At 41.8% G+C, this 22498-nt stretch overlaps 1 protein-coding gene across 3 annotated transcripts in view; it reads right to left on the bottom strand.

The window, feature by feature from the left end:
* The window catches only part of AAGAB (alpha and gamma adaptin binding protein), a 115354-nt gene that overhangs the window by 12298 nt on the left and 80558 nt on the right, over positions 1–22498 (bottom strand). For all 3 annotated transcript variants that reach the window (XM_058740645.1, XM_058740643.1, XM_058740644.1), the window contains 4 exons: positions 22200–22390; positions 21961–22057; positions 21319–21408; positions 18335–18418 (listed from right to left, as the gene is read on the bottom strand). In XM_058740645.1, coding sequence (XP_058596628.1) covers positions 18335–18418; positions 21319–21408; positions 21961–21994 — 208 coding nt within the window. In that variant the 5' untranslated portion in view covers positions 21995–22057; positions 22200–22390. The remainder of the gene's footprint in view (positions 1–18334; positions 18419–21318; positions 21409–21960; positions 22058–22199; positions 22391–22498) is intronic.

Here is a 22498-nt window from a genome sequence, read left to right as displayed (position 1 = left end):
TTACTGAACGGATTCTTCTGGAGCTTCAGAGCTAGAGAAAAGGGAAGTTGTTAATGGTGGAAAATAAATTCTTCAGGAAGGCACAGTAAGTATATTAAACTCTGGTCCTAAAAACATCTAATTCCGTTTCAGACTACTCAGTTGGCACCTGTGGAATACTAGATTTTAAAAAGGATAGTCATGAAAAACTCTAGTGGTGCTGGTCATTAGCACAGAATTCTTACACAAGTGTCAGAAACAGAGCTACGGCCTCTAGAATAAAGATTTCATGTGCCTTGGGGAGGAGCTTCTATTTATATATTTATTTTTTTAATAAGTTTCCAGAAAATTTCATATAGATGACAGTGTTTGGGTATCTCTTCATAAATCTAAAAGCACAGGACTTTGGGGATGCTTGGGTGGCTCAGTCGGTTGAGCGACCAACTTCGGCTCAGGTCATGATCTCACAGTTTGTGGGTTTGAGACATGCATCGGTCTCTGTGCCGACAGCTTAGGAGCCTGGAGCCTCCTTTGGATTCTGTGTCTCCCATTCTCTCTCTGCCCCTCCCCCACTCATGCTCTGTCTCTCCCTCTCAAAAATAAAATAGAAACATTAAAAAAATAAAATAAAAGCCCAGGATTTTTGTAGAAACGTAACATGCACTTCACACAGCAACTGTGACTTCCATTCCCTGAGACACTTACAGAACTGAAAACTTGGGCCCAGAGGGAAATCTTAGCAGAAGGTTAAACATACGAAGGAGGCTGGGATATCCGCTGACGGCCTGATAGGACTCAGGCTGCACTGTGTTAGCCAGAGAGGTTTTTACTTCAAATTCCTACACAACACAGCCACAGTATTAAGGATTCCCACGACCACACACCCAAAACGTCTTAGATGACCTGTTATGTATTTTCTGTGTCCATATTCGGCTTTTATTTCTTTAAAGCGGCAATTAGTTGGCGCCATCTGTAGAAGTTCAAGTTTTCTTTACATCCCCTTTCTCTCCCCACAAAATATTTTGTTTTCTACCCAGTGATACACGTGACCCCACTTACACCACAGCTAAGATTTTCGACTTCCATAGAGACGCTGGGCCTATTTTTTCTTATTTTTAAATCACACCATGAAAACTTATTTTAAGCAAGTACTCCATCAAAAATGATTTCACTAGTATTTGGGAAATAAGCCTACACATCTTTTTCACATTCCACTTCTTTAAAAAAAAAGTTGTTTTTTTTTTTTAATGTTGATTTTTGAGAGAGGAGAGAGACAGAGTGTGAGTGGGAGAGGAGCACAGAGAGAAGGAGACAGAATCCGAAGCAGGCTCCGGGCTCTGAGCCGTCAGCACACAGCCCGATGCGGGGCTGGAACTCACAAACCGTGAGATCATGACCTGAGCAGAAGTCAGACACTTAACCCACTGAGCCACCCAGGCGCCCCTATCACATTCCACTTCTGCTTGACATAATGAAATGAATGATTCTGAAATCACACAAGAATTAGAAAAACTGATTTATTCTCTTTCAATGAACTATTCATTGCTTGGAAAGACAAAACTCTGATGCACCGTAGCTGGCAGTACGTGAATCCGTGCTCTCCCACACCGGGGCACCTGCTCCCAAGTCTAGAACTGTTTCTGCCAATACCTGAAGATACAATGAACATAACCAGAAAGTAACCAGACTATGCTTTTTTCCTTTATCCTGACTATAAACGAAATGTTCACCATAGAAAATTCGGAAAGTAGAGAACAGTATAAAGAAGAAAATGAAACCATAAAAGATGCCAATCAATGCTTTGGTATATGTCCTCCTGCTCCTTTTCTCTATGCACGCATACACACAATTTCTTAACAAACTGCACTAAACATCAGAATGAGTACTGTCTTTTCCAAAGTTGTAAAGGAAAGCTTTACACTAATTTATTTTTAATTTTTTAAATCTTTATTTATTTTTGAGAGAGAGAGAGACAGAGTGTGAGCAGGGGAGGAACAGAGAGAAGGAGACACAGAACCTGAAGCTGGCTCCGGGCTCTGAGCCATCAGCAAAGAGCCTGACGCGGGGCTCAAACCCACAAACTGCGAGATCATGACCTGAGCTGAAGTCGGACGCCCAACCGACTGAGCCACCCAGGCGCCCCTACACTAATTTCAATCATGACTCCACCATAGAGTCATATCTCCAGAGCCTGAAGCACACTCTTGAAAATCCTCAGAGGAATTTTTAGAATCAAGTGAAAAGTCATTCAGAACCAAGTGTGGGGAACCATAAGATGTTACCATAAAGAAAAAGAGGACTTTTCTTATGTAGTTCATAACGAGTTCTAGAAAGAATACCAAAGGAAAACTACCAAAAATGTTTTGCATGGTGGCCACAGGCGGGGGCCTGCCTTACCTCCAGGGTGACTAGCCTGAAGGGATCTCCCACCATTCATTTGCTTATGGACAATTTGGGGGGCGATTTTTTTTAAACCATAGTCTCATCATTTGACTCATTTACTCCATCTTCTCTAATTGTTCACAATGCCCTCTTCCCCTTGTTCTCTTACAACAAACCTCTTCCACCAAGTTATGCCTTCAGTACATGCACACACACACACACACACACGCACACACACACATGGATCTATTTATTTTATTTTTGACCACAACATTCAGTTAAACAAGTGTTAAGAGATCATTCAAATCATTCCTTCAAAAGTTCCACAATATTAGACATGGGATAAAAAGAGGAGCGACTCACTCTGATTCAAGGAATGTGAGTCCACAGAATGTAATGTTGGTATAATTCTACCCTATCCTAGAGATGAGGAAACTGGGGTCCAGAGACATGATGCCATTTTCCCAAGATGACCAAGGCAGAGACAGACCCTCTAGAACCCTCTTTGTTTACCACTCTCCCTCTCATTAATTTGATGTTGTTTTATTTTCCGATAACATTAAATTTAATGATTAAGTTTTTATTCAATCATTTTTTACCCTCTCTTTTAAAAAAAAATATATACTAAGGGCATTAGCCATCTACTTTCTCAAGAGAGTAGGGTAGGTATCAGGTAACCAGACAGACCTTGTGTTTTTGGTACTTATTTCTTGCCACTGCTCCATACCCCAGTTGTAAATGGTTCCTTAAACTGGAATCTGGGATTTCTACTTCAGTGTCTTGTTACCAAGTAAATTCGGGGGGGGGGGGGGGGGCATACATTAATAAGTGATTATTTCTTTTTATTTAAACAAAAATTTTTTTAATATTTATTTTTGACAGAGAGAGAGCGAGCAGGGGAGGGGCAGAGAGAGAATGGAGACACGGAATAGGAAGCAGGCTCCAGGCTCTGAGCTGTCAGCACAGAGCCAGATGCGGGGCTCAAACTCATGAACCGCGAGATCATAACCTGAGCCGAAGCCGGATGCTCAACCAACTGAGCCACCCAGGTGCCCCTAATTCTTCCCGTTTATAATGGGAACACAGAAAACTATCAAATGAAAGAATTGCTGTTTCCACTATTAAAATTCCGCTTAATCCTTACCCACCTGCATCACTAGAAACTAGATTACAATGAAGACAGTGGAATCTGGGCATTTCCTCTGAGGAAGAGTTTAGAATATATCCTTCAGCTCACTGTTTCTCAACCATTTTCATCATGGCCCCTAAAGGAAAAACTGCTGTTTCCTTCTCTACTCATAACCAACACTTCTGACACCAGATGCGTGGGTTTTTCCACACCGTACGACTCTCCAATTCTCGTATAATGTCAATTGGATGTCCTACAATTGACGATTCTGATACTAACTGCCTACAGTTAGCCCAGACCCCCCAGGCTAAGGGCGCAATCCCACAAGGCTGCCCTCGTTTCCCCGCCAACTTCAGACACCAAATACAAGTCTCAGTGGTCACCTGAACTTCCAACTGGCTTATAAATTGAGAGCTCCCACGACCCCTCCCTTGGTTCCATACTCTGCTAGGATGGCTCACAGAACTCAAGTCAGTTAACTTACTAAACTTACCAATTTAAAATGAAAGAATGTAACTCGGGAACAGCCAAACGGAAGAGACGCACAGGGCAACGTATCAGAGTGTGCTACCTTCCCAGCGCCTCAGTGTGTTCACCAACCTGGAAGGTTGCTTAGGGTTTCTAGGGAGGGTCCCTTACACAGGCACGATTGACTAAATCTTGGACCCTCGGTGCCTAACTCAACCATCAGCCCTAACTCAACCAGTCAGGGGGTGGGGCTAAAGGTTGCAACCCTCTACTCACGTGGCTGGTTCCCCTGACAACCAGCCCCCCACGTTTAGGGGCTTTCCAAAGTTAACATGACTCAGGTGTGGTTGAAAAGGGGCTTGTTAGTGAATAATAAAAGATGCTCCCTTCACCTTTATAGATCTGGAGCTGTTTCAGGATCGGGACACAAACCAATTACTAATTTATAATATTACCTTAGAAGCTCTGTGCCAGGTACCAGGGTTAAATACAACTCCACTCGGCCTTTTTAGACTTTTATTCCTAATCATGCATGATACACCCTCCCCATGGAAATATTATCACAAACGTACTGTATGTATGTTTACATAGTATATGCATATCTGTGCTTCATATATAAAATGAATAATTTTTTTTACCCCCCCAGAATCAATTTTCACCCCTTTGGGGGCGATGATGCCCCATTAAGAATGTTTATGAAACAAGACACTGGTAGCACCAAGAATATAAAACCAGGTTATTATAAGTTAATCCAAAAGTTACGTCTTATGTTAGAAGATTTTTAAATCTCTTTCTAGACTAATAATATGCCTACAACTTTAGTACTACAATTTTACCTGTTTGCTTTTACAATATGAAATTAAGTGACAAAAACACTTTAACTGAGCACCTGTGTACATAATAGTTTTACCTCAAACTGAAGAGAATAATTCCTTGTGACTCTAAATGATTTAAAATAAACTATCTTACGCTCACAAGTAATGTATAAGTATTTATTACATTAGCTATCTAGAGCTTTATCTGTACTTAGGATTAAGTGTAGAACAATAGAATAGACCCACCATTTCAGACAGCCTTTTAAAAAGGATTTATTTTAAATCCAACAAGAGAATATCACGATTGCAAATATCTACGCGCCCAACAATGGAGCATCTAAATACGTAAGGCGAATATCAGCAGACATACAGGGAGAAACTGACAATAATATAATAATAATGGGGGACTTCAGCACCCCGGTTACACCCAGGCAGAAAATCAATAATGAAACGGTGTCTTTGAATGGCACGTTAGACCAAATGGACTTAACAGCTATATAGAGAACACTCCATCCAAAAATGACAGAATACACATTCTTTTCAAGTACACATGGAACACCCTCTAGGATACATCATATGTTAGGTCACAAAACAAGTCTCAATAAACTTAAGATTGAAATCATATGATGTATATTTTCTGAGCACAACAATATGAAGCTAGAAATCAATTACAAGAAAAAAACTGGGAAAAAAACACAAACATGTGGCGGATAAAAAAAAAAAAACCAAAAATATGCTACTAAACAGCCAAAGGGTCAGGGAAGAAATCAAAGAGGAAATTAAAAAGTACCTGGAGACAAATGAAAATGAAAACATCACGGTCCAAAATCTTTGAGATACAGCAAAAGCATCCCTCTAAACAAAATTTCCCTTAGAGAAATTTATAGCAATATAGGAAACAAAGAAAAATCTCAAACAATTTAACCTTACACCTAAAGGAACTAGGGGAAAAAAAGAACAAACCAAGCCCAAAATTAGGAGAAGGAAGAAAATAATAAAGATCAATGCAGAAACAAATGAATTACCAGACCAAAAAAACAATAGGAAAAAAGAATCCATGAAACTGAGAGCTGGTTCTCTGAAAAGATAAAAAATATTGATAAGTCAGACTTACCAAGAAAAAAAGAAGACCTATGTAAAATAAATAAATAAAAATAAATCAGAAATGAAAGGGGAAATAATAACTAACACCACAGAAATACAAATGATTATTAAGATTCTACAAAAAATTATATGCTGACAAATTAGACAACCTAGAAAAAATGGATAAATTCCTAGAATCATACAATCCTCCAAAACTTAATCAGAAATAGAAAATTTGAACAAACCAATTACTGGTAATGAAATTGAATCAGTAATCAAAAAAACTCCCAACAAACAAAAGTTTACGACCAGATGGATTAACAGGTGAATTCTACCAAACATTTAAAGAAGAGTTAATACCTATTTTCCTCAAACTATTCCAAAAAACAGAAGGGGAAGGAAAGCTTCCAAATGCATTCCACGAGGCTAGCATTACCCTGATACCAAAACCAGACAAAGACACTACAAAACAAGAAAACTACAGGCCGCTATCCCTGACGAACATATATGCAAAAAATCCTCAACAAAATATTAGCAAACTGAATTCAATAATACATTAAAAGAATCATTTATCACGATCAAGTGAGATTTATCCCAGGGATACAAGGATAGTTCAATATTTGCAAATCAATGTGATTGATATATACCACGTTAACAAAATGAAAAATAAAAATCGTGTGATCTCAATATACGCAGAAAAAGCACGTGACAAAATTCAACAACCATTCATGATAAAAAACCTCAACAAAGCGGATTTAGAGGCTACATACCTTGACATAATAAAGGCTGTGTGTGAAAAACCCACAGCTAACATCACACTCAGTGGTGAAAAATAGAGCTTTTCCTCTAAGATCAGGAAAAAGACAAGGATGTCCAAATACACCACTTTTATTCAACACAGTACTAGAAGTCCTAACCACAGCAAACAGACAAAAGAAGAAATAAAGGGCATCCAATCGGCAAGAAAGAGGTTAAACCATCATTATTTGAGGATGATATGATGCTATACATCATATAAAATAGGGATAAAAATCCCTAAAGACTCCACCAAAGAACTATCAGAAATAACAGATGAATCCAGTAAAGTTGCAGGATACAAAATTAATACACGGAAGTTGGTTGCATGACTAGACACTAATAATAAAGTAGCAGAAACAGAAATTAAGAAAACAATTCTATTTACAATTGCACCAAAAATATCAAATACTTAGGAATAAACTTAACCAAGGAAGTGAGAGGCTTGTACTCTGAAAACTGTAAAACACTGATCAAAGAAACTGACGACAACACAAAGAAATGGAAAGCTACTCCACGCCCATGGATTGGAAGAGTTAGTATTGTTAAAATGTCCACACAAGCCAAAACAACCTACAGATTCAATGTAATCCCTATCAAACTACCATCAACACTTTTCCCAGAACTAAAACCAAATTAATCCTAAAATTTTTATGGAACCACAAAAGATCCCAAACAGCCAAAGCAATCTTGAAAGAACAAAGCTGTAGGTATCACGATCCCAGATTTCAAGATACACTACAAAGCTGCAGCAATCCCAACAATATGGTACTGGCACAAAAACAGACACATAGATCAGCAGAACAGAGAGCCCAGAAATAAATCCAGGCCAATTAATCTGCAACAAAGGAGGCAAGAATATACAATGGGGAACAGACAATCTCTTCAATAAATGGTGTTGAGAAAACTGGACAGCTACATAAAAAGGAATGAAACTGGACCATTTTTTTTCAACCATACACAAAAATAAACTCAAAACGGATTAATGATCTACACCTGAGACCTGAAACCGTAAGACTCCTAGAAGAAAACATAGGCAGTTATCTCTTTGACATTAGCCTTTTTCTAGATAGGTCTCCTCAGGCAAGGGAAACAAAAACAAAAATAAACTATTGGGACTACACCAAGATAAAAAGCTTTGGCACAGTGAAGGAAACGAACAAAAAACCAAAATGGCAATCTACCAACTGGCAAACGATACTTGCAAATGATGTATCTGGTAAGGACTTAATATCCAAAATATATAAAAAATGTATACAACTCAACACCAAAAAAACAAATAATCGGGTTAAAAATGGACACACATTTTTCTAAGCCAACAGACACATGAAAAGATGCTCAATATCACTGTGAACCATCAGAGAAATGCAAATCAAAACCACAATGAGATATCACCTTACACCTGTCAGAACAGCTAGAATCAAAAAGATAAGAAACAGCAAGTATTGGTGAGGAAGTGGAGAAAAGGGAACCCTTGCGCACAGCTGGTGGGAGTGTAAATTGGTATAGTCAGGTGGAAAACAGCAGCAGGTTCCTCAAAAAATTAAAAATAGAAAAAACGTATGATCCAGTAATTCCGTTACTGGGTGTTTATCCAAAGAAAACAGAAGCACGCATTCAAAAAGGTACACGCAGCCCTGTGCGTCCTGCAGTATTTACAGCAGCCGAGATATGGAAGTAACCCATGTGTCCACGGACAGATGAATGAATAAAGATGTGATATATGTACACAATGGAATATTTCTCGGCCATAAAAAAGAATGAAATCTTGCCATTTGTGACAACACGAATGAAGCTAGAGGGTATTACGCTAAGTGAAATGAGTCAGGAGGAGAGACACGTATCGTATGATTTCACTTAGATGCGAAATCTGAAAAACAAAACAAACGAGAAGCAGAAATAGACTCCTAAGTACAGAGAACAAACTGATGGTCGTGAGGGTGTGGAGGATGGGCAAAATGGGCGAAAAGTAGTAGGTGGGACAGGTTTCCAGTTCTGGAATGAATAATCATGGGGATATCAGGCACAGCATACAGAGAATACAGTCAGTGATCCTGAAATGGCGTTGCCAGGTGACATGTGGTAGCTCCTCTGTGGCGAGCAGGGCATAAAGTACAGACTCATTGAATCACCATGTTGTACACCTAAAACTAGTAACACTGTATGCCAGCTGTACTTCAATTACACAATATATAAAATAAAACTCTAAAATTAAAAGGTTTTATTTTTATTTACTTTTTAAATAAGTAATGTTTGTTTACTTTTGAGAGAGACAGAGACCGAGTGTGAGCAGGGGAGGGGCAGAGAGAGACAGAGACACAGAATCCGAAGCAGGCTCCAGGCTCTACGCTGACAGCCCAGAGCCGGATGTGGGGCTCGACCTCAGAACAGCAAGATCATGACCTGAGCTGAAGCTGGACGCTTAACCCACTGAGCCACCCAGGCGCCCCTAAAAGGATTTATTTTAAGCGCAATAAGCAAAAACGTCCAAATCTCAGCTATGATCACTACTTCCAGTCTGTCTCGTTAAACTCTCACTCATGCCAGAATACCTAGGCTGAGGGAATGAACTCATCTGGCTCTGCCAGTAACATCCCAGGCAGCCTGGGTAAATTATTTAACCGCTCTGCGTTTATTTCTCTAACTGGCCAATAACGTAAGCCAACATGCTGTAATGGAAAAACAAACAACAATCCTGGTCGGAAACCTGCCATCTGGTCTTACCTTAGCTACTGAGTCACTCTGTGAGAATGGGTAAGTCACCTCCCCTCCCTGATGCCTCACTCACCCGCCCCACCCCCCATCTGTAAAAGGAAGACGCACGCACGGAAAGTCTCCGTTTTACAGGCCTTCACCTGGCCAGTCCACACACACTCTCGTAACAAAGAAGACAATGCCCTTTACTAAATGCTACAAAATTCAAGAACATGAGTCAACCCACCCAGTACAAGACTTGATAGAAAAAATACTGCATCAAAAATGCTGGGAAGAAAAGCGTGATTGCTCTCCAAGATAACAGTCTTAAAATTTCAGGTAAAGTACTTTTCTCCACTTGAATTAGGAACAACTATCATTCATGAGAATTCATTGCAGCCCCTTTTGGAACCATATCTATTTTCTGCTTGGATCATCTCTTAGTGTAATGGGCTCCATAAACTACCTCCTGCTATGTTCAATAATGCTTTCATTTTATTTGTAATTGGTAAACCATTTTAAGCTTTAGGAAATGTCCCTAAGTTATAGTAGTCTGGGATTTGGGAAATCAAGTCCGTATCTACCCTATATATACTACAGATTCCAATTAAATCCCTTCTCAGCTTTGGTTTTTCCAAACTTACTACTTGAGACAATCTCCATTCTTCCCCTCCCCTTGATTACTTCAGTAGCCCTGAGCTACATTTTTTCCAGTGCCGTTGGACCATTCTTCACCTCCTAGAAAGACTAGGAAGAAGAGTGATCAAAATGAAAGCCAGTAACAGGGAGAAGCAGAGACAATACATCATTCAGAGAGAACATTTTCACCACTCCATGACAAAGTAAAGCAAATGTCCTTTCCCCAAACTACCAGCGTAAAAAAATATTCTATCTGCTAAGTAATAACACAGTTCTTTGATTTCTCTATGAAATTAATTGCTTCTAGAACTATTTCACAAAGTACTGAAGGACCTGTTATTTGAAGCACTCAGCCAAAAAGGACGGATGGTCATCTGGCCATAGAAGCCATTCCTGTACTGGATAGAAGAGACTAGCTCAAAAGTTCCTAACAGCTTCGGAGAGGGCATGTGTGCACGAGCAGGGGAGGGGCAGAGAGAGGGGGGAACAGAGGATGCAAAGTGGGCCCTGTGCTGTAAGCACATAGTGGGGCTTGAACCCACAAACCGTGAGATCATGACCTGAGCCAAAGGCAGACGCTTAACCGACTGAGCCACTCAGGTGCCCCTCCTAACTGTTTTCTAATCCAATGTAGCTGAGACTCATCATCCTATTAACCAACTGGTAATGCTGGCTTACTAGTTAAAGTAATTGTTACTGGGAACCGGGCAAGGATCTCCAGACGGCGTGTGTAGCATGTGATATGCACTCCCATAACTCCAGTGGGTCTCAGTGGAGAATCAGTGGATTAAATTACTCCTAAAATCTCCCCCAAATATAAAAGCCTAATGATATTTCCACAAAGACAATCTTTATTTGAAGGCAAGTGTCTAAGGGCTTCACTACCATCATCCAACAGCTCCCCCCCCCACCATTCTCCCCTCATTTCTTCACAATTTTAATTAGTGGCCCAATGTCATTGTCTCCAATACTACTGCCTGAATTCCTAGCAAGTTCAGTAGACATACAGTAGATCCTTCCAACAGTCTCTGTCCTTTACCGATGCTGTCCTCTATCCAACTTCAGCCATGTGCTCCCAGTCATGCCTAAGACCTTATCACTACCAATAGCAACAACCCCCCCATAATTTCAATTTCATGCCTCCCACTCTCTGACCACCACCCACCTTTCCACCCACTCCGTCCCAACAGGGCTTCAATCCCACTATTCCTCAACTCCACTGGCACCTCCAAACTATCACCTTTTCACTGACCCTATCCCCACCAATTCTCTCTCCCTTTCTTTTAAATTCCACAACCATCATAGTTACTCTCTTATATACACTAATTCCTTCCATCTCTCTTGTGGTGATACCCGTGCTCGGTAAAAGCACAACTGATTACTCTGTTCATGCACCCATATAGCTTAAGGTAGCTGGGGAACACACACACACACACACACACATACACACACACACACACACATGTTGCCTGACTTCACTTTAAACTTATCATACTACATTTCTAGTGAGCCTCTTCATGCCGGCTGGCAATCTTACTTTATTTACATCACTAGGTTCACATTCTCTCTTTTCTAGAGGACTTCCGTATTTCCTTCTCCCTCCTCAAACCCTAATGCTACCTCCTTCTGGCCTCTCAGCTGAGAACCTGCCTTGCTACTTCACTGAGAGAATTGAAGCAATCAGAAGAAACTTCCACAGATTTCCACACCATATCTCCCCACCCAGCAATATATTCCCTTCCTGCCTCTTGCCACAGATCCATTCTCCTCCTCCTGTCCAAAGCCGATCCCTCAGCTTATCCGCTGGAGCTGGCCCCTCACCTACTCTAGGACATTACTCCAACAACCTTCCTTTCTCCCTCCTACATCATCAGTTTTCCATTCTTTACTGGCTCTTTCCCTTCAGCCCAGGAACATGCTGCTCTTGCTCTGATCTTAAAAACATAATAAAACCTGGGACGCCTGGGTGGCTCAGTCGGTTAAGCGTCCGATTTCCGCTCGGGTCATGATCACAGAGTCGTGAGCTCCAGCCTCCCATCGGGCTCTGGGCTGACAGCTCAGAGCCTGGATGGAGCCTGCTTCAGATTCTGTGTCTCCCTCGCTCTCTGCCCTCTCCCCCCAATAGTGCTCTCTCTCAAAAATAAACATTAAAAAATCATTTTAAAAAATTTAAAAAAAAATAATAAAACTCAGCCACACTCTTCTCAGTAGCTCCCACCTATTTCTTTGCTCCTTTTCTCTGCAAAATTTTCAAGAGAGGTTTATAGTCACTGTCTCCAATTTCTCTCCTTCCAATATCTCTTACACCTACTTTCCCAAAACTATTCTATTCAAGGTCACTAGTGGTCCCCATATTGCTAAATCCAGAGGTCAATGCTCAGTTCTCACCTGACCTGACCTGTGAGCAGCATTTGGCACAGCTGACCGTTCCCTCCACCTGAAGCGCACTCCACTTTTGCTTCTAGGACTCTACTCTCTTGATTTTCCTACCTCATAGGTCATTCTTTCTCAGTCTCCTTTGCTGGTTCCTTCTCTTCTCCTGATCTTGGAATGTCCCTGGGCTAAGTCCTTGGTCCACTTTATTTACGTTTACTCCCTTGGTGAGCTCTTCCAGGCCATGCATCTGCCTCTCTTCTGAAACTCCACACATCCATCCAACTGGCTACTTGACATCTCCACTGGGAAGTCTAGTAGCCGTGTCAAAGTTAACATGTCCGAAGCTGAATTACTCATATGTCACCCTGGCCCTCACAGTCGGCCCCATCTGTAGTTTCCTCATTGTAGTTGACGGCAATCTATTCCTTCAATTGCTCGGGCCCAGATCCTGCAGTCCTTGGCTGCCCTCTTTCTCTCATATCGCACCTCAAACCATCAGGAAATCAGGCTAGCTCTACCTGAAGATACATCCAGAATTTCACCTGTTCTTACATCTTCCATTGCTACAGCTCTGATCCCGGCCACCACCGTCTCTTACCTGCAGGACTGCAATGGCCCCCTAAGAGACCTTAGTGCTTCCTCCTCACCTCCATCACCTTTTCTCCGCACAGCAGCTACGGTGGTCCTTTTAGACCTAAAGCTGGATCACGTCACCCTTCTACTCAATGACCTGCAGCAGCTCCCAGCTGACTTTGAGTAGGTGTGAAAGTTTCACTGATGGCCTACAAGGCCTCGAATAACCTGATCCTCCGCCCCCTCTGACCTTCTCCCCTCAGCCACTGTGTGTTCCTTGATATTCTTCAAACACATCAGCCGTGCTTTCACCATAGGGCCTCTTGCTGTACCTACTCCCTATGCCTGTTACGTTCTGCTCCCAGATAGCCACCTGGTGCAGCATCTCCTCTCCTTCCTCAAATCTCAAGCGCTCAAGGAGACCAACCTTGACCACCCAATTTAATACTGCAGTCTATCTGGCAACCTCGATCCCCAGCCCTGCTTCATTATTTTTTCCATATGGCTTATCACCTCCTTAAACTGCCATGCAATTTACTAATCGTGTTGTCTATTGGTTACTGCCCCCCACCTGAATGAAAACTCCACAAGGACACAAATTTGTGTTTTGTTCACTGATGTATTCCAAGTGCACGAAACAATAACTGGCACACGAGACACAATAAATACCTAAAAAAAATTTTTTTTAGCATTTATTCATTTTTAAGAGACAGAGCATGAGCAGGGGAAGGGCAGAGAGAGAGAGAGAGAGAGAGAGAGAGAGAGAGAGACACAGAATCGGAAGCAGGCTCCAGGCTCCGAGCTGTCAGCACAGGGCCTGATGGCGGGGCTCAAACCCACAGACCGCGAGATCATGAACCGAGCTGAAGCCGGGCACTTAACCGACTGAGCCACCCAGGTGCACCAATAAATATTTTTTTAATGCATGAATGAACTTGAAATTGGATTTAAATTATGGACCAGAGAGAGATTTGAGGTTGACAGAAGAAAAACTCAAATGGCTCAGGTACACCTTGGATCTCACTTATGCTCCTAGACGATTAGCTACTTACAAAGGCTATTCTTTCTTTCGGATCTCAAGGCGGCTTATGCAATATGAACACTGGTAACTTTGCCCTAACACTAGCCCCTCCTAGAAACAGGTACCAAGGAAGTATGGAAGGCAGTGCCCACTATTTTTGCCTTTGCCTCTAGGTGACTCTACGCTGGGCAAGCCTGTCTTTTCCCTCTGGCTTTGTATGTCAGAGGACTGACTTGCAAATACGCCACGATTTAGGAATGGGAGAAAGCAAGTCAGTCCGGGCTAATGCTGCTGTCAGAATGCCTAATTTACTCCTGTGGATGGAGCACACTAGATGATTATCCTGGATGTCAGTGGTTGTCAGCCAGGGCCGCATATTTTAATTCCTGAGGCACTTAAAATATATACTGTAGCTACCCCTCCCTTCTGAAATAAATGGTTTGCCTGAGCCACAGCTTGTAAAAGGGTCTCAGGTGATTCAAATGTGCAGCCAGAGCTGGGAGCCATGCATGGGGATCAACCTCATTTTCCAGATTAAAAATAAAGCCCAGAAAAAAAATGAGATCTAAGGTCACATAACTGAGTGGCAGTGTTAGGACTGGAAACTGCTACTTGATTCTTTAGAGAAACAGCAGTAAAGGAGAGATTTCATTACAATATAATAATGCATGAGGCTATGTATTAGTTAAGTGCTAATATTTTCGTTAAAATCATGGCATCTATGTTCACAAATGAGAAAGTTTCTTTACCGGCAACGATCTTTAGAGGTTTGGATCAGGGTGTGTTTAGCTAGCCTTGGAAGGAATTCGGCACATTACCTCTCTTACTATACTCTAAAATCTTGTGTAAACATTTCTTCCTTCATTAAAATAACTGAAGTCCCAGTAAAAAAAAAATAAAAAGAAGAAGAAGATGACGACCACGACAAAGACCTCTAACGTCTTTCTCTGTCAACCAACTTTGCAACTTAAAATTTTTTTGGTTTAAAAAACTTTGAGGAGTGCCTTGGTGGCTCAGTTAAGCATCCGACTTTGGCTCAGGTCATGATCTCGTGGTTCGGGAGTTCGAGCCCCCTTTGGGCGCTCTGCTGTCAGCACTGCTTCAGATCCTGTCTCCCTCTCTCTCTCTCTCTCTCTCTCTCTCTCTCTGCCCCTCCCCTGCTCTCTTTCTCAAAAACAAACAAACAAACAAAAACTTTATGAGTGGGAATGGCTGCATAACAACAAGAATATAAGTAATGCCTCTGAACTGTATACATAAAAATGGTTAACGTGGTAAATTTTATGCTTCGTTTATTAACCGTAATTTTTTTGAGAAACAGAAGAAGAAAAAGAGAAAGGAGGGGAGTGAAAGAAATCTAGAGGAGGAGGTCCCCAAAAGACAAATTAACCAGTCTGAGCACCTGCTAGCAGACATTCAAGAAAAGCCTGCTGGGAGGAAGGAGCAGCTCCCCGGGCAGGGAGACCACCAGCAAAGCGAGGCTCTGCAAAGAGCACAGGAAGTAGGTCACTCTGGAAGAGTTAGAGGTCCCACCCCACAACCACACAGAGCTCAGTCTCTAATCTAAGATGTGGCGCTACGCAAAGGGTGACCTTCACGCTTCCTAAGACCTGGGTTGCGTCCAAATGTCACTGCATTTCCATATCTAGGGCTCCTCCTAGAGAGAAGACAGTTAAGTTTCCTTCATACCACATAGTTCAGGATCCTCTTAATCTTGGAATTAAGCTGATGGCAATAGTTTGGTTTTTTGTTAATGGCAAATCAGCGTACCAACACTGAGGAGAAAAGAAGAATGCAGACACACTCAGAGCAAAGAGCCATGAAATACCAGTGGCATGCCTCTTTGCTCTGCAGTTCTCCAAAGAATATCGTTTGGGGTCTAAAACAAACTGAGCCGAAGTTGGACGCTTAACCCTGAGCCACCCAGGCACCCCGGGCCTTATTTTGACTGCTACTGGAAAAGAATAAAATCTACGTTGCAATTCAATGCAAGAGACACTTTAGGATCCCCCCTAGGAAGAACAGAGTGAGGAAGAGGAAGGACAGAAGGGAAGAAAAGGGGAAGGAGTAGCTTACTATACCACAAGGAGTTTCGCTGATGATGACGTGGGTCAGGTCATATCTCAGGCAAGCTAAAGGGCCCCGATCTCACTTAACACTCAAGTGCTGGGGCGCCTGGGTGGCTCAGTCGGTTAAGCGGCCGACTTCGGCTCAGGTCATGATCTCGCAGTTTGTGTGTTCGAGCCCCGCGTCAGGCTCCATGCTGACAGCTTGGAGCCTGGCGCCTGCTTCGGATTCTGTGTCTCCCTCTCTCTCTGCCCCTCCCCTGTTCATGCTCTGTCTCTGTCTCTCAATAATAAATAAATGTTAAAAAAATTTTCTTTAAAAAACAAACACTCAAGTGTCAACCAAAACTTGAGATGAAAATATTTTACTTCTATAAAACTGATCTTGGGGCACCTGTGTGGCTCAGTCAGTTGGGCGTCCGACTTTGGCTTGGGTCATGATCTCACAGCTCGTGAGTTTGAGCCCCGCGTAGGGTTCTGTGCTGTCAGCAAAGAGCCTGGAGCCTGCTTCCGATTCTGTCTCCCTCTCTCTCTGCCCCTCCCCCACTCATGTGTGTGCGCGCGCGCTCTCTCTCTCTCTCTCTCTCTCCTTCAAAAATAAATAAACATTAAAAAAAAACTTTTGAAAACTGATCTTCCACTTGACTCTTGTATCTCAGGGTGGATGGGGTGAGCTCAGTGTAAATGGGGTTTTTCTCATCGCTTTCTGTAGTGTTTCACCTCCCACAGCATACTTGCTGAGACAGCCAGGTGCTACAAGACAGAAACACACAATCAGCAATTCCTAAAGGACTGAGTTATGGGTTGAACTGTATTCCTCACCAAATTCACATGCTGAAGTTCTAACTCCTAACACCTCCGCATGTGACCCTATTTGCAGTATTAATTAGTTAAGATGACGTCACACTGAAGTAGGGTGTGCCGTTAACACAATATGACTATCGTCCTTACGCAAAAAAGAAACCTGCACACAGACAGGCACACAGGGAGACGGTCACAAGCCCAAAAACCGCGAGAAGGGAGAAGCGAAAAGATCCTTCCCTAGCATGGCCCCACTGACTCCTTGGTTTCACACACCTGGCATCTAAAGCTGTGAGACCATAAACACCTGTCATCCTAAGCTTCCCGCTTGCCGTACTTTGTTACCGCAGCCTGAGCAAACTAATACACACAGTAAGAGGGTAACGCGCACCAAGCAGCCTACCCCCCCTTCACACTGCATTTCGGGTCCAGCTTCCCGCCCCACGGCCACTTGCGCCACATCGGTCCAGGCCCCACCTCCTCACTCTGGCTCTGCCTCCACCGGCTTCAACCGCCATCGCATTACCCTTTGAAAGATGCCAACTTCTCTGTGTCACTCTGGTTACAATACCTCTAGTGACTCACCAATTCCTATAGGAAAAAGTCCAGATTCTCCAGATTCTCCTGACTAGCAGTCAGGTGTCTCTCTCCCAAGCTAGCTCCAACTGCTAAGTGACCCTGGAACATACAACCATTACTCTTGATGCCATGCTTCCTCCCTTTTTGTCACTCTCCCCTTCAATAACCCAAATCTGGACCATCCCAAGAACACCACTGCCAAGACCTGCGTTCACCGTGAAGATCTATATACTCATGCCCACCGCAAAGACCACATCTATGACCTCCGTGTGTTTACTGCTTGTATGAGTCGTTCTGCACTCATCAAAGACTGCCTCGCCTGATTACCCAGCATGTTAAAAGTGCACACTTTGATCCCACAGCCGGACTATGAGCTCCTTAGGGATAGGGTTCATGTTTTCTAATTTTGGGGGTATTTCTCAAAGCCAAAGACAATGCTAGGCATATTTTAAGCAAGCTCTAGGTTCTTAAATCCTCACTGAATTAACTATTAAACATATATCATAAAAAAAAAGGCGGGGCGCCTGGGTGGCTCAGTCGGCTGAGCGTCCGACTTCAGCTCAGGTCATGATCTCCCAGCTTGTGAGTTCGAGCCCCGCGTCAGGCTCTGTGCCGACAACACAGAACCCGAAGCACGCTCGAGGCTCGAGCCTGCTTCGGGTTCTGTGTCTCCCCTTCTCTCTGCCCCTCCCCTGCTCATGCTCTGTTTCTCAATAATAAACAAACGTTCCAAAAAAGTTAAAAATAAACAAACATATATTATAAATTCTTAGCAATGTTACTTTTGGCTCTTCCTTCAACTGGGGGCTTAAAATTGAACAAATCTACAAATTTCATGTAATCCTCATGGTGCCACATATATCCAAATAATTTAAAACCTACAAGGAACAAGAGGAAAAAAACTCCTTAGGACTTTTAGTACCAAGTTACTTACCATTCTTCATCACTACATTGGACCAGACGTTTGCATTCAAGGCTTGAATGATTCGCTTTACTCCTGTAGATTCTGGGAAGTCATCTAATCAGGAAGGGGAAACAGATACATTTATACAAACATTTATACACACATACATAAATACGTGTGTATGTATGTATATGTATGTGTGTGTACGTATATGTGTGTGTGGGTGTGTGTGTATCCCCCAAGGAAGTGTAACTGTGGATTAATTATCTTATTATCTTGCTTATTTAGTTGGTATTTCACACTGTAAGTTATGTAATAAAGAAAAAATAAATGCAGAGCTCAGAGCTCCTAATAGGAATATCCGTGAAACTAAATCAATGAAATAAATGCACAATATAAAAGGTTTATACGATAAAGTCATCTCTATCACCTCACAATGGAATCCACTCATATCCTCCTAAAAATGTTAGTTCCTGTTAATTACACAATCCTGGCATACCACTAGAAATACCAATTTTGGTTACTTATAGAGAATGAGTTTCCTGAAGGCAGGAAAGGTCCTCTTGGTAATGCCATAAAATCCTGTAAATGCCCTATCTTCTTCTGGGAACCACAGAATACAATCAATGTTTATAACAGGTTTTGGAGAACAATTTCCTTATCAGAGAGACACAGTTTAAGGGTGAGAAGTAAATTTACTGTAAGTGTAGGAGACAGGCAAGGGTCATTAAAAATAAAAACCAACAACTCAGTTTTGCCAGTTTAGTATTCGTACTATCTTGCTTCTGGAATTTAACTGATACTACTCAAAATAATAGGGCAATAATCCCGGTTAGCATACTAAGAAGATGACATTCTTGGCTTGCAGATTTGTGTACAATGGAAATTGAACATGAAAGACTGTATGGAAAATAATGGCAGAAAAAGTTTTCATGTGGTTGGAAGACAAAGTCTCCTAAGAGCTTACAGGGCACCATCCATGTAGAACCTGTGTCCAGTGGCCTGACCTGGCACAGAATTAGAAGTCAGAAGATCTGAATTTGAACTCAGGCTCTGTAACTTGTTAGCTATTTGATCAAGGGCAAATCACATATGCCATTCTCAAAGAAAAGTGGGGCTGACACCACTCTGCACAGCCGCTCCCCCCCCCACCCCCCGCCACAAAGGCTGGCGGGAACCACCAGTTAATGTGGCACCTGAAGGACACCAGGCACTCAGTAACTACTGATGGATGGATGAATCATTTAAAAGATACCAACCTGCCAACCCAAAAAATACAGTGAGGCTTAAACTGAAAATACAAAGATGAATTTTATTGCCATCGTGTCTAAATGAGGAAATAAAAAGGCAGGTTTATCTTCACTATGAATAATTCTGTTCTTAAAAGAAGAATACCTCAGATGACAGAACCAGAAGCTGTAAAAAGGGTCTGAAATAAAGAGCTAGAACCAGGAAGATGAAAGTTAATCCAAACAAGCATGAATTCTCATACCTGGGGTTAGAACACACGCATACAAAGCATACAGTTTGTTTTTAAAACTTCTAGGGAGGACTTCATCACTTCACCTAAAGATGATATGTTAAAAGTTTATTTTAATATTAAGCTAAATTAATGCAAGAGCATTGTTCAGACAAGGAGCAAGGAGATGTGTGGTGGTATAAGGGAGAAGAAATTACAAAATAAAAACAGATTTAAATAAATGACTCAAATGTTGACTCTCAGGGGCAACACTAAGATGAGAAAATTCTAGTGCCAGAAATAAGCAATTATGTACATGTTCATATACACAAAACAAGGCACAAGTTTTAGCGGACCTAGAAAGATGTGAGAAGAGAAACTGTACTTGTTCATTTTTAGTTATTATTAAAAACGTACAGGGAGAAAAATCAGCCTTTTTATTTCATTTTTGTCCTCTTCTTCTCTGGCACGGTTTTATTTCCAAAGGTAACATTTTGGAAAAATTCTAAGTAAGCCAGAATATAAAAAGATATTTCTTAATTCCTTTCAAAAAAATTAGGTAGGTTTCATGTAATGATTACTTCTATCCTATCTATGTGCTTTAATCCATATTGGTTGTGCCTTAAAATATCTTTTGTAACAACTGGCATCTTCTCGATGCTACACCCCAACTGGTCCCCTAACTACAAGCCCAGCACCTTTTCCATTTCTTCCCCGTGGAACAAGTGAGAGGTCAGAGTTCATGATGCCAACACAGTCTTCACATTTCTAAACGGAAATGATCTCTCCCATCTCTGAAATACCACAGCACCAATATATATTTTTTAAAATATTTATGATATTCCACTTGGTAATTCAATTGTTCATATACGTTTATCTCTTGTACTAGATTATGAGGTTTTGGTGGGCCAAAACCTGTCTTATCTTGGTAGGTCCCACAGCAGGGAGCACAAGTATATTTGGAAGCAGAGAAGGTAAGAAGAGGAATGAAGGGGGGGAAGAGAGATGTGGGAAGAAACAAAAGGTCCAGAGTATAGTGGAAGGCAGTTAAGTGAAAAGCTGCCCCAGGGGGAAAGGAGTGGGGATTCTGGGTCTATTTGTGGTTTCAAATGTCCAAAAGACATAAAAATAGGGCTGACATGCCCTTCCTAAGGTCCCTGGAAATTCAGCCTTAGGATATTAAGAATTCAAAATAAGGAACATTAACTATTTATGAATATAGGTCAAACCCTCTTTTTTTTTTTTTTTTTTTTTGGCAGTGGAGAAAGTATAAGAGATTGGAGAAATGACTGAGATTTAAGATAGAAATCCTCTATCTTCATCCGTAAGAAAAACACAAACAGTATTTCAAAAGTCCTAACATGCATGGTGAAGACAAATAAATGGATTATTTGATTACCAGTAAGACCACATCAATGGGTTTTGCACAAATCTTTTCAAACAGCTGAGGAAAAAATATTTTTTTAATTTCACTTCGATTCTTCTTCCCCAAATTAAAATGCTCCCTCATCTCCGAATCCAAACGCCATGTTTCTCCTGACCCATAAATACTTACCATCCTCCTCCGGTAGCTCTTCCGGACTAAGCTCTACCAATTCAAAGCCATGTCTGATACACCATTCTTGAGCTTTTTGTCGGTTTACGCCTAACATGCAAAAGAATCTTCATAAGTAAAAAAACTTTTCAAACAGAATATTGCTGCAATACTCTCCACAAATCTCAGTGCTGCCCTTAATGTCAAGGTTATTCTAAAGGCACCCAAAATAAAGTAATGTAAAGAAGATGATTTCTTGGGGTGCCTGGGTAGCTTAGTCGGTTAAGTATCTGACTTCGGCTAAGGTCATGATCTCACGGTTCGTGGGTTCAAAGCTTGACAGCTTGCAGCTGGGGCCTGCTTCAGATTCTGTGTCTCCCTCTCTCTCTGCCCTTCCCCCACTCGCACTCTGTGTGTGTCTCTGTCTCTCTCTCTTTCAAAAATAAACATTTAAAACAAAAAAGATGGTATCTCAAACCCCAAGTGTCCGTTCATAAAAAATAAAATGTAAATATTACAAGATTCCAAAGAGAAATAGCTGAAAATAGTTCTATACAGTAATAAAATCACAGGAGATATACTAAGTTAAGAGAACAAAAGTACTCTGCTTCCCAAGGCACAGCAACTGTATGTACCAACCGTAGCCCCGTTGGCACGCCTTACCATTTTCACACACTCTGTCACAGACCAAGATCATGACCTCAGGTAGCCATGCTTCTGCCAGTGGAAGCCAGGAGGAAACACTATCAAGACCAGATTTCTGGAGGGAGGAAAAACAAACAAACCAACCAACCCAGAAAAAGAGACAGTAAGAGACCTCATGGAAAAGGCAGGGGGTGGGGGGGTGGGGGGGAAGCACAAAATAATTTCCTCCTCAAGGTCCCTGGAAAACCAAAGCTTACTTGCGTGCTGTCAAAGTAAACCACCAACGCTTGGACAGACTCCGCCACCTCGGCAGTGACGAGACATTTGTTTGGCACCACGCACAGATTGATGTCTGCCGAATAGTATTTGTTATCAATGGTCCAGGGGTAAAACCTCACGGCATCATCGGCAGTCACTTCCACGAGAAGATCTTCTACTCCAAGGATATCTGAACAAAAGGACACAACGTTAGCATGGAAAGTGCACAAACTGATACACACTGGTCAAGTTTCACGGTAAAGTATCAGACTAACGGGGTACTCTGGCTGCTTCTCTT

This window comes from Neofelis nebulosa, chromosome 7 (genome assembly GCF_028018385.1).
Source record: "Neofelis nebulosa isolate mNeoNeb1 chromosome 7, mNeoNeb1.pri, whole genome shotgun sequence".
Classification (NCBI taxonomy): domain Eukaryota; kingdom Metazoa; phylum Chordata; class Mammalia; order Carnivora; family Felidae; genus Neofelis; species Neofelis nebulosa.
Note: the sequence above shows the minus strand (reverse complement) of the source record. Positions and strands in the feature narration are given on the sequence as shown.